The sequence below is a fragment of the Panthera tigris genome, chromosome F3 (assembly GCF_018350195.1).
Source record: "Panthera tigris isolate Pti1 chromosome F3, P.tigris_Pti1_mat1.1, whole genome shotgun sequence".
In the NCBI taxonomy this organism is placed as follows: Eukaryota; Metazoa; Chordata; class Mammalia; order Carnivora; family Felidae; genus Panthera; species Panthera tigris.
The window spans coordinates 2,184,818-2,198,224 of NC_056678.1; the positions used below are offsets into that span (position 1 = coordinate 2,184,818).

General features: G+C 45.8%; 1 protein-coding gene across 1 annotated transcript in view; it reads left to right on the forward strand.

Moving 5' to 3' along the window:
* DNAH14 (dynein axonemal heavy chain 14) overlaps positions 1–13,407 on the forward strand; it is a 404,678-nt gene that overhangs the window by 385,317 nt on the left and 5,954 nt on the right. Inside the window, 1 exon segment of the mRNA XM_042976694.1 lies at positions 13,100–13,212. Within this exon segment, the coding sequence (XP_042832628.1) occupies positions 13,100–13,212 (113 nt within the window).

Here is a 13,407-nt window from a genome sequence, read left to right on the forward strand (position 1 = left end):
TGTTCTCCTATAATCTTTTTGTTATTCTGTGGTGTCAGTTATTTTTTTCCTCTTTCATTTCTGATTTGATTAGTTATTTGAGTCTCTGTTTCTTTTTTTTCTTTTTTTTCTTTTTGAGGAGCCTGGGCTATGCTCATCAATATTGTTGATCTTTTCAAAACTCCAGCTCTTGGTTTCATTGACCTGTTCCATGTTTTAAATTTCTGTTTCATTTATTTCTACTCGAATTTCCTTCCTTTCCTTTCCTTTTTGGTTTTATTTGTTCTTTTTCTAGCTCCATTAGGTGTAAGGTTACGTTGTTTGAGATTTTTCTTGCTTCTTGTGGTAGCCCTGTGTTGCTATAAACTTCCGTCTTAAAACAGCTTCTGCTGCATCCCAAAGATTTGGGACCATTATATTTTCATTTTCATTTTCTCCATGTGTTTTTTATTTTATTTCCTCTTTGATTTCTTGATCAAATTGATCCATTTATTGTTTAGTAGCGTGTATTTAACCTCCATGTATTTGTGTTCTTTCCAGATTTTTTTCTTGTTGATTTTTAGTTTCATAGAGTTGTGGTCAGAAAAGATGCATACTATGACTTCAGTCTTTGGAATTTGTTGAGACTTGTTTTGTGACTGGGTATGTGATCTGTTCTGGAGAATGTTCCATGTGTACTTGAAAACAGTGTGCATTCTGCTGATTTTGGATGGAATGTCTGAATATACCTGTTAGATCAGCTGCTCCAGTGTGTCATTCAAAGCCACTGTTTCCTTGTTGATTTTCTGTTTACATGATCTGTCCATTGATGTAAGCAGGGTGCTAAAGTCCCCACTATTTTTGTATCCTTATCAATTGCATCCTTCATGTTATTAGCTGCTTTATGTATGGGGTGTTCTATGTTGGGTGCATAAATATTTACAATTGTTATATCTTCTTGTAGGATTGTCCCCTTTATTATTATATAGTGTCCTTCTTTGTCTCTTATTACAGACTTTGTTTTAAAGTCTATTTCATTCAATAAGAATTGTTACCCTGGCTTCCTTTTCACTTCCATTTACATGATAAATGCTTTTCCATCCCTTCACTTTCAATCTGCAGGTGTCTTTGGGAATGAAAGGAGTCTCTTGTAGGCAGCATATAGACGGGTCTTGCTTTTTTATCCATTACGTCACCCTATGTCTTTTGATTGGAGCAAAATGGATTGCGTCCATTTACATTCCAAGTGTTTATTGATATGTATCTACTTACTGCCATTTTGTCACTCTTTTTATGGTCGTAGTACTTCTCTGTTCCTTTCTTTTGAGAAGTCCGCTGCTTTCTTTAGTGATATATTTGGATTCCTTTCTCTTTATTTTTTGCATATCTGTTACCAGTTTTTGATTTGTGGTTAACATTCGGTTTGCATATAATGTCTTATGTGTATAGGAGTCTATATTAAGTTGATGGTTGCTTAAATTTGAACCCATTGTAAAGGCACTAAATTTTTACTCTTCCCCATGGTGTAGGTATCTGGTATCATACTTTACATACGTTAATTTTGTGAATCCCTTGACAGATTTTTACATATATACTTATTCTTATTGCTTTTGTGATTCCTGCTTTTCTTATTCCTGCTTATGGTCTTTCCTTGCCTCTCAGAGTCCCCTTTATCGTTTCTTGTGGGTCTGGTTTAGTGGTTATGGACTCCTTTAAACTTTGGGAAGCTCTTATCCATCCTTCTATTCTGAATGATAACCTTGCTGGATAGAGTATTCTTGGCTGCAGGCTTTTCCTTTCAGCACTTTGATTATATCATGCCCCTCCGTTCTGGCCTGCAAAGTTTCTGCTGAGAATGCAGCTGATTGCCTTATGGGATTTCCCTTGTATGCAACTGCTTTCTTTTCTCTTGCTGCTTTTAAAACTCTCTCTTGATCCATGCTTCTTGCCATTTAAATTCCTCTGTGCCTTGGTGTGGACCTCCTTTGGTTTTGTTAGGGGCTCTCTGTGCCTCCTGAATCTGGACTTCTGTTTCCTTCCCCAGATTCAGGAAGGTTTCAGCTGTCATTTGTTCAAATAAATTTTCTGTCCTCTTTTCTCTCTTCTCCTTCTAGGACCCCAATAATGCAAATGTTATTAGGCTTGATGGTGTCACTGAGTTCCCCTAACTTGTTCTCATTTTTTCTTTTTCTCAACTACTCAGCTTGATTTCTCTCCATTACTCTGTCCTCCGGGTCACTGATCTGTTCTTCTGCTTCCTCTACTCCACTATTTATTCCATCTCGTGTATTTTTAATATGAGTTATTGTATTCTTTGTCACTGATCGGTTCTTTTTTATGTTTTCTGTCTCTGTGTTGAGGGTCTCACTGAGGTCCCCCACTCTTTCTCAAGTCCAGTGAGTACATTTATGACCATTACTTTAAATTCTCTACCAGGCATATTACTGCATTACTCATTTCATTTCATTACTCCATCTCCATTTCATTTAGTTCTCTTGCTGCGATTTTTGTCCTGTTCATTCACTTGGGACATATTCCTTTGTCTCTTCATGTTGTCTAACTCTCTGTGTCTGTTTGTGTCAGCAAAGTCAGCTGCGTCTCCCGCACTTAAAGCAGTGGCCTTAGGAAGACGAGGTCCTGTAGTGCCCCGCGGTGCAGTGTCCCCTGTTCACGGGAAAATGGCGCTTCAGGGGTGTCCCCGTGTGAGTTGCTACAGGGGTGTCCTACTGCGGCGGCTGAACCGTGTTCGCCTTCCGTGCAGTGGCTCTGCCTGTTGTGGGCAGGGTCCGGTCCCTGTGCGGTTAGTGGGTCGGTCTGGGGCGCGGCGGATCAGAGCAGGAGTTTGCTAGAGATGCGGTAGCTCCAAACTGTAGGGCACTTCCCCTGTGTGGTCCGGAGAAACTTGCATTGGTGGGCGGGGCCGCAGTCAGACCCGATGTCCGCCCCCAGCCCACCGCTGGGGCCACACAGTCAGACTGGCGTGTACCTTATCTTCCCCTCTCCCCGGGGCAGGACTCACTGTGGGTGGTGTGGCCCCCGTCGGGGCTGCTCGCACACTGCCAGGCTCGTGGCGCCGCTCTGGATGGAGTCCTGCCACGGGCACGTCGGAGGCTGATCCGCAGGAGAACAGGGGATGTGGGGTGCACAGTCTGCCGTGGGAGGGGCCTGCACGGAGGACTGGCTGGAGGGGCGAGTGAAGAAGAGTGCAGGGGCAGGGCACACTGTTAGCATCCTAGGTGGGAGTGTTGGAGCTGCGCCCGGTTCCCACAGGTGTATCTAGGCTGGGGGAGGGAGATGGTGCTTGCCACCTCCTCTGTTGTGTAGAAGTGTCCAGAGGACCTCTGTCACCCCAGGACAGGCTCTGTGAATAGCCTACAAATCCCTCTCTCTTGGCCTAGGGCTGGGGGGGTGGGGGAGGTCAAACAGCCCCTTCTGCGCTGAATCTCCACAGGCTATTTGTTGTTCTGTCTCTTTAAGGGCGGGGACTCAGTTTCCTCTGGCCTTCCTGCCTCTCCCAGGGCTGAGCTGCTGATTTTTAAAGCTCCAGGGGTTAAGCCCCACTGGTTGTAAGAACTCACAAAGCCACAGTTCTGGGGATTTGTCTTCCCTGGGCTGGGGGGGGGGGGGGGTGGCTGAGATCGTGCCTGGTGCCTGGTGTGTCCAGTCGTCTCCCCCTCTGCACCCACCTCCTCCCTGCCTCCCACCAAAGGTCTGTTCGGACTGTGTCTCCTTTCTGGCCCTTCTTGATGTGGCCTCTTCTCTACTGAGCCATGGCAAGTACGTCCTGCCAGTCTTCGCGTGATTTTCTGAGTTATTTACACTGATGTGGGGGTTAACTTGGTTGTATCTGTGGGACGAGGGGAGTGTAGGGTCCTCCTATTCCTCCATCTTCCGCCCCGGAAGTCTCACGTCTTTTAATTAGTATAAAATCTCAAATATTTCCAAAGAAACTATAAGCTACTTTTTCCAGTAAAGCAAGCTTGGTTATTTGTACCAGTTTCTAAATGAAAGCAACCAAAAACCCTGGGTTAAACATAAGTAGGGAGCAGGCAGTAAAATAAGAAAGCCTGTCGCTGAGCCGTGGTAAACTCCAAGTCCTCCCCTGAAAGAGTCTGCAGCCCAAGTCCAGTGTGAAGGGCACGTGGAAACGCAACCAGAATGCCTCTCGGGGAGAAGAGACCTTCCATCTAAGGCCCAGGGCGTCGCACACGTGTTTTGCAAGGAACAATCAGTCAAAAATAGCTAAACGCACACAAACACAAGGACCGTGAGTGAGAACCATAGCGAAAATACAGCACAGGTGACCTGGGCGGCTTGGTCAGGTAGGCGTCCAGCTTCAGCTCAGGTCATGATCTCACGGTTCGTGGGTTCGAGCCCCACGTCGGTCTCTGTGCTGACAGCTGGGAGCCTGGAGCCTGCTTCGGATTCCGTGTCTCCCTCTGTCTCTGTCTCTGTCTCTCCCTAAGTAAACATTTAAAAAATAATAAATAGAACAGACTGACCCTAACACTTCAGACATTTCAATTACCAGATATAGATTACAACAAAATACTTCCCGTGTTTAAAGGAACAGAGATTTAAACAAGCTACATATTTTAAGAGAACAAGAAACTACTGAAAATGGCAGAGCAGATTGGAAGAAGAATCCAGAAATGAAAATCATTCGTTAAATAGAACGTAATAGTGTTCACAGGCTTGGCAGGAGATTGAACGGAACCAGAAAAGAGAATCAGTAAGCCAGAGAATGGAACAGAAGAGAACGTAGCCCAAAGAGACTGAGGATGGAAATAGGAAAGAGCCGTTAGGATTCGTAGGGCAAAGTGAGAAGTCAGACACAAGTTTAACTGAAGTTCAGGGAGAGGAGAGCAGACAGAGCAGAGGCAGTAATTGATAGGATAAAGGCTGAGAATTTTCCAGAATTAAGATAGGACAAATTCAATCCCAAGCAAGATAAAGTCTTAAAAAAAAAAAAACAAAAACAAAAACTTGCACATATATACATGTTCATGGAACTGCAGAAAATCAAAGGAAAATCTTTTTTAACATCTTTTTTTTTTGAGAGAGAGCGTGAGCAGGGGAGGGGCAGAGAGAGAGGGAGACCCAGAATCTGAAACAGGCTCCAGGCTCCAAGTTGTCAGCACAGAGCCTGACGTGGGGCTCGAACTCACGAGCTGCGAGATCATGACCTGAGCCAAAGCCAGATGCTTAACCGACTGAGCCCATCAGGTCCCCCAGAAAATCAAAGGAAAATTTTAAAGAAGCTAGAGGAAAAGTAACATTCAAAGGCGTGAGCATGGCATCTTCAATATGTTGGAAGAAGTGAAATGTTACACTAAAGCTGTGTAGACGAAACTCTTGTTTCTAAATTGAGGATGAAATAAAACAGGCCAAAAAGAGAGAAAAACAGAATTCGTCACTAGCAAATGCTAATAATGTGAGCTAACTGACATACTTCAGGCAGGGGGGAAAGGGAAACAATTGAAAGGTCTAAGACGGGAGAGGAGGAAAGCAAGTGGTAAATCGATCCCGACAAAAATCAGGCAGCGTACTAGCATCCGGCTTTTGGAGCAGGACGGGACGTTGACCAGATGAAGCGGAGAGACGAAGAATAACGTATAAGCCAGGCCTGGGGAGCGTATGGAGGTTTTAGGTCTCGTGTTATCAAGGAGGCTAGTTAACAATGACCTGGAGACTCGGGCAGGTCAAGTATGCACGCTGCGGTTTTTAGAGCAGCCACTAAAACAGTCGAAAAAAATTGTACAACTTCCCCAATCTTAGAGGAGGGAGAGAAGCTTGTTCTGCTGTTTCGTGCACGAGGAGTTTTTAAGTTCCAAGGTGGCACACAGTCTGATCTCGACTTCGTAGGTACGTAAACCCTTGCACCTGGGCATCAGGGGACATGTACGATGATATTCAGAACATCGTTGTTAGTCACAGACAGTTCCAACGTGTCACCCACAACAGAATGGATAAATAACGTGGTGTATTCACACAACAGACAATACAGTCATGCAGGGGAATGAACCACAGCTACAGCTCTGTCGACAGAAGGAAGCTCAAAGACGATGACAAAACTACACACACACCCCCTCATACAGGTCACTCGTCACCACTCAGGCATTGCGTCTTTGCACACTTGCCTGCTTGTGGAAACTAATTTCTAACTCCAAAACTGTACTCTCAGTGCTTAGGGGTCATTTACACGTGTGCCAAGTGCGGAAACATTTCAGTCCCCCCCCCGCCGCCGTGTGCACAGCCCCTCTCTGTGCATACTCCCCCCCCCATGCACACTCCCCCTCCGTGCACACTCTCCCTCGGTGCACACCCCCCCCCGGGCACACTCCCCCTCTGTGCACAGCTCCCCTCCGTGTACACTCCCCGTGCACAGTCCCCACCCCGTGCACGGTCCCCCTTCATGCACTGTTCCCCCCCCATGTGTACACTCTCCCCCCATGCACACTCCCCCTCCGTGCACAGCTCCCCTCCATGCACAGCTCCCACCATGTGCACACTCCCCCCCCATGCACAGTTCCTCCCCCCTGCACAGTTCCCCTCCGTGCACAGCTCCCCTCGGTGTACACTGCCCCCCCGTGTACAGTTCCCCCCACCCCCCCCCCGTGCACACTCCCCCTCTGTGCGCAGTCTCCCCGCCCCGTGCCTACTCCCCGCTGAGATCAAACGGGTGACATCCGGCTTCTTGTTGTGGCTCTCCTAGTGTCACACAAGTGCTCTCTTCGCGCTCTGTCTAGTGCCACAGCTTTCATGCTTGTGCTTTTGGTTGGTGGTTTTGCTGCTTGCAACGGCAATGCTGAAATGCCGTGTGGAGTCCGTGCCCAGAAGGCTGTGATGTGCTTTATGGAGAAAATACCTGTGTCGGATCCGCTTTGATCACTCGTGAGTTCTAGTGCTTTTGGCCGTGAGTCCGGTCTTAACGCATCAATACCATCAAGATGTCTTTAAACACTTTACTGAGTATGTGACAAAAATGTAAACAGGAACAATAGTTCAGCGCCCACTAATGCAGTGTTGGTGGTGACTTCACTACACAGAGAACCAACTGTGTACAGAGCTATATATGGAGAGAGAGCTGAAGAGAACATACAAATTTGCTCTGGGTGACACAATTCTGCGTGATTTCTATTTTTGCCTTGTCCTTTCTAGATCTCCATATTTAGATGATGAGACTGTATAGGAAAAAACTGAATGGCACTTTTAAATTAAAAAAAAAAAGGCAAAACAGAAAGATGAATGACTCCCGGCCCATAGGCTTAATCAGAAAACCAAATCATAGAAACACGAAGTTTATTAGAACAAGAATAAAATCAGCCGTGAAGTTCTGGCAGCGTGGGGTAGGAGGCGAGCAGGATTGTCGAAAAGGTAACACGATGTTGAACACAAAACCGTTGCTCCTGAAGTTTAATTCTCCCTTTATAGTTAGTACCGGCCTCCCTCAAACCCTGGATCCTACACCAGATTTAAAATCTGTATAGAGGGGCACCTGGGGGGCTCAGTCACTTGAGCGTCTTGATTTCGGCTCAGGTCACGATCTCATGGTTCGTGGGTTCAAAGCCCTGCACTGGGCTCTGTGCTGACGGTGCGGAGCCTGCTTGGGATTCTCTCTCCCCCCACCCTGGCCCCAACTCGTTCTCTCTCTCTCTCTCTCTCTCTCTCTCAATTAAAAAAAAACCTACATAGGCACATCAAAAAGACGCTTAACATCATTTGTCATCAGGAAACTGTGAATCGAAACCATAGCGAGATACAATTTCACACCCACCAGGGAGAGTAGAATCCAAAGGGCCGGTGATAACGAACGCTGCAGTCACGTGAGGCTGGAGGCTTTGCGTGCTTGATGGGAATGCAAAATGGTGTGGCCGCCCTGGAAAACAGTCTGTGAACGCCTCAGAAAGGTAAACAGTCCCCATCTGACCCAGCACTCCTGCTCCCAGGTACATACCCAAGGGCAATTCAAACCTTGCCACACCAAAACTTGCCACGAATGTTCACGGCGGCATTGTTCGTAAGACAGAAACCACGCCAGCGTTCCTGACGAATGGACAGACAGAACACGGCAGGTACACAGACGTGATGCACACGAGCACGTCTATACCGAGGAACATTATTCACCCATCAACAGGACTGAAGTACAGACACGCTACAGCCTGAATGACCCCCCAAAACATTATGGGAACTGAAAGCAGGCGGTCCGAAAGGCCACGTGTCCTCTCACTTCCACGAAACGTCCGGAATAGGAAACTCGGCCGAGCTGGGCGGTAGATGAGCCGACGCCCGGGGCTGAGGATGGCGGGGACTGGCGGCTGACTCGTCAAGGGCGTGTGGGTTTTGTCTTCGAGTGATGAAAATGTTCTAAAAATGATTGTGGTGATGGTTCCACAAGGTGATGAATATACTAAAAAGCACTGAAGTGAGTGAATTTTATGCTATCTAAATTGTATTTCAAAGTAAAAAAAACAAAAACAAAAACAAAACCTGCCCACAAAACCCAGAGTCCCAGAAAGCGATGACAACTGTGCGCACGCCGGCACGGAAGGTTGAGGTGCTGAGTCCGCGGACATGGGAACTGAGGGGCAGAGCGGCTAACTTGTGACAGGTGCGGGATGTACATGAGTTCAAGGTCAGGCTGAGAGAACGTGGCCCCCCCGTGGGTCGCCAGCAGTACAGCCACCCACGGCTGAGTTGGCACCCCTGCCAGAGTGACCCGGGCTGAAGCTGGCCGGGTGGAAATGTCCGGCTTGGACGTCCGGGTGGCCAGGAGTGCCACTGGCTGTGTGGAGTGCCACACGGACGGCGGGCGGAGAGCTGTCTGAGGGCAGATGACCACAGCCTCCTGTGGACACACAACATCTGAGGACCTAAAAGGGCCTCCGGGCACAGCTTCCACTTTTATTCTTGTAAGATCTGTGCCCCTTGACAACATCACCCCCGTTTCCCCCGCCCCCGCCCCAGCCACCACTGTCCTAGTCTCAGTCTCTACGAAACGGGCTTTTCTGTCTTAGATTCCACACGTGAGGGATCCAGTTTTTAGGTTTCGCCGTCTGGCTTATTTCACTCGGCAGAATGCCCTGCGGGCTCATCCGTGTTGTTGCAAGCGGCAGGACTTCCCTCTTTTTTTATGGCCGAGTGACACCCGATTGTGTGCACACGCCACGTTTTCCTCTTCCGGTCACGCGCGGAGAGACACTTGGGTTGCTTCCACATCTGCGCTGTTGTGAATAAAGCAGCAGGGAACGTGGGAATGCAGACCTCTCTTCAAAGCACTGATCCCTTTTCCTGCGTATAGGTGACCCGGGGTGGCCTTGCCAGGTCGTGTGAGAGTTCAGTGTTTAAGTTTCAAGGAGCTACAGTACTGTCTTCCATAACGACCGAAGCATCTGAAATTCCCGGCAACAGTGTATCAGGGTTTCCTTTTCTCCACATTCTCCCCGTTTGTCATCATCTGTCCCCTCGGTAGTAACCGTCCTCCAACCTTCATGAACCAACCTTCATCCGCAGGTGCGAGGTGATCTCTCCTTGGGGTTGGGTTTGCATTTCCCTGATGACTACTGATGTTGAGCACCCTCCAGGTACCCGTCGGCCATTGTGTATCTTCCTTGGGAAAACGTCTCTTCAGGTCCTTCGCCCATTTTTTAATCGGATTGATTTTTTGGCTGTTGAGTTGGATGAGTGAGTGCTTTATACACTTTGGATTGAACTCCTTGTCAGATAGATGGCTTGTGAATAGCTTCTCCCATTCTGTAAGTTGCTTTTCCAGTTTATCAATTGTTTCCTTTGCTTTGCAGAAGGAATCTAGTCCCGCTTGTTTGTTTTAGCTTTTGTGGAATGTGCTCTGGTGTCTTATCCAAGAAATCACTGCCAAGACCAATGTCAAGGATCTTTTTCCATGTTTTCTTCTAGAAGTTTTATTGTTCCAGATTTTATTTAAATCTTTGAATCATTTCTACTTGACTTTTTAAAATTTAAATTAGTTAACATACAGTATAGTATTGGATTCAAGAATATAATTTAGTGATTTGTCACTTACATATAAAACCCAGTGCTCGTCCCAGCAAGTGCCCTCCTTAATGTCCATCAACCCATTTAGCCCATACCCCCACCCATCTCCCCTCCAGCAACCCTCAGTTTGTTCTCTGTATTTAAGAGTCTCTTATGGTCTGCCTCCCTGTTTTTTACCTTATTTTTCCTTCCCCGATGTGCATCCATTGTGTTTCTTAAATTCCCATGAGTGAAATCATATATTTGTCTTTCTCTGACTTATTTTGCTTAACATAATACACTCTAGCTCCATCCACGTTGTTGCAAATGGCAAGATTTCATTCTTTTTGATCGCTGAGTAATATTCCATTACACACACACACACACACACACACACCCCATGTCTTCTTTATCCATTCATCAGTCGATGGACATTTGGGCTCTTCCCATAATTTGGCTATTGTCGATAGTGCAGCTATAAACATTGGGGTGCATCTCCTTTGAATCAGCATTTTTGTAACCTCTGGATAAATATCTAGTAGTGCAATTTCTGGGTCATAGGGTAGTTCTACTTTTAGTTTTTTGAGGAACCTCCATACCGTTTTCCAGAGTGGCTGCACCAGCTTGCATTCCCACCAGCAGTGCAAAAGAGATCCCTTTCTCCACACCCTCGCCAACGTCTGCTGTTGCCCGAGTTGTTGGTTTTAGTCATTCTGACAGGTGTGAGGTGGTATCTCAGTGTGGTTTTGATTTGTATTTCCCTGATGATGAGTGATATTGAGCATTTTCTCCTGTGTCTGTTAGCCATCTGGATGTCTTCTTTGGGAAAATGTCTATTCATGTCTTCTGCCCATTTCCTCACTGGATTGTTTTTTGGGTGTTGAGTTTGATAAGTTCTTTATAGATTTTAGATACTAACCCTTTATCTGATTTGTCGTTTGCCAATATCTTCTCCCATTCCGTCAGTTACCTTTTAGTTTTGTTGATTGTTTCCTTCCTTGTGCAGAAGCTTTTTATCTTGATGAGGTCCCAATAGTTCATTTTTGCTTTTATTTCCCTTGCCTTCAGAGGAATGCGTAGTAAGAAGCTGCCATGGCCAAGGTCAAAAAGGTTGTTGCCTGTTTTCTCCTCTAGGATTTTGATGGCTTCCTGCCTCACATTTAGGTCTTTCATCCATTTTGAGTGTCTTTTTGTGTATGGTGTGAGAAAGTGGTCCGGGCTCATTCTTCTTCTTGTCACTGTCCAGTTTTCCCAGCACCACTTGCTGAGGAGACGGTCTTTTTTCCATCGGATATTCTCTCCTGCTTTGTCAAAGATTAGTTGGCCACACGTTTGTAGGTCCATTTCTACTTAACTTTTGTGAGTGGTGTAAGATAGGGATCCAATTTCATTATTTTGCATGTGGAGACCCAGTTTTCCCAGCTTCATTTGGTGAGGAGACTGTTCTTTCCCCCAATCTGTGTTCCTGGCACCCTTGTCAAAAATGAGTTGACAAAAAAAAAAAAAAAAAATTAGTTGACCACATACGTCTGGGTTTGTGCCTGGGCTCTGTTCTGTTCCACTGGTCTATGTGCCTGTGTTTATGCCAGAACCCTATTGTTTTTACTACTACAACTTTGTAAGATACCTTCAAATCAGGGAGTATGATGCCTCCAGCTTTGATCTCCTTTTTCAGAATTGCTCTGGCTATTCGGGGCCTTTTGTATTTCCATACAAATTTTAGAATATTTTTTCTATTTCTGTGAAAAATGCCATGGGGATTTTGCTTAGGATTGTATTGTATTATAGATTTTTCTGTAGAAAGAATTTTTCACAATATTCTTCTAATCCAAGAAGACAGGAAGTCTTTCCAGTTACTTCTGTCTTCCTCACGGTCTTCCACCAACTTTGTATATTTTTTAGTGTACAGGTCTTTTATCTCCTTGTTGAAATTTAGTCCTAAGTATTTTGTTATCTTTGATGCTATCGTAGATAGGACTGCTTTCATGATTTCTCTTTCAGACAGTTTGTTGGTAATGGGTAGTAATGCAACTAATTTCTCTGTTGGTTTTATATCCTGCGATTTTACTGAATTCATTTATTAGTTCTAACAGTTTTTTGGAATCTTTAGGGCTTTCCGTATATAAGATGATATCACCTACAAACGGAGGCAATTTCACTTCTTCCTTCCCAATTTTTATGCTTCTAATTCTTTTTCTTGCCTAATTGCTATGGCTAGGACTCTCCGTACTATGTTGAATAGAGATGATGAGAGTTCTTGTTCTTGATCTTAGAGGGAGAAGGTTTTAACCTTTCACTACTCAGTATGATGTTAGCTATGGCTTGTCATATGTGGCCCTTATGCTGACCAAGATTCCTTCTTATACTAATTTGTTGGGAGTTTTTATCATGAGAGGATGTTGAATTTTGTCAAATGCTTTTTCTCCATTTACCGAAATGATCATATGATTTATCCTTCATTCAGTTTATGTGGTGCGTCACATTTATTGATTTGCCTGTGTTGAACCATCCTTGCATCCTGGGGTGAATCCCACTTGATCATGGTTTATGATCCTTTTAATGTGTTCCTGGAATCCATTTGCTAGTATTTTGTTGAGGATCAAATAAGTAGGATTGAGTGCTGGGTGGTTGTGTTTTTAGGATACAAGCGCATTAATAAACAGGGTGGAAAATACAAAGCTGACACTACAGAAGATAGAATTCTCCAGAAAGGCTGTGCAGAGCATGGGGCAGGAGTCAGCTGGACTCTGCACTGGAAGGAGAAGAGGCAGCTCATCAGTGGTTGGTGGGTGGGTTATAGGATTTGGTGTGGGGGGCCGAGAGTTGGAATCGCTCACATTTAATGGTATGTAGAGTTAGCTGCCCAGAGAAGGGGGGAGGGGCAGACCAAAGGACTTAGGAAGAGTGAGAAAGGCGTTCAGCCAGGATGGAAACATCAGGCATTCTGTCTGAAGCACGGTCACCATGACGGTCGGTCTTTGGGTTCCCCATTATGTGCTCTCCACTGGAAAATGGCGTCCTCCTGCCATCGTTCTCCCTGGCAGTCGAGTCTGTTACCAAAGTTTGCAGAGATGTTCCCAATGACCCCAAAGACAAATCCTAAAAAAAGAAATTTAAAAGTGATGTGCTTGTCTCTGAATCCCAACAGAAACATGCCTACAAGTCCTGTAAGCCCCTGAGTTCCTGGGTTAACGATCTCATCCAGCGAGTGAATTTCTTCAACACTTGGGCCAAAATGGCTTACACTGCAATACATCATCGGTACGGATGAAAGCGGCTTTATTCTCTTCCTTAATTTTGCGTAGAACTTAACGGTTTGCCACGTAGTTTCATGTGGTTGGACTTTTGGGTTCTCAGAGCAACATGTGAATCAAGCGGGGTGGGGGCGGGGGGGGACTGTTGTCTTCAGTCTAGGATGGAGACCTGGAGACACAGGATACCCTGGGTCCTGTCCAT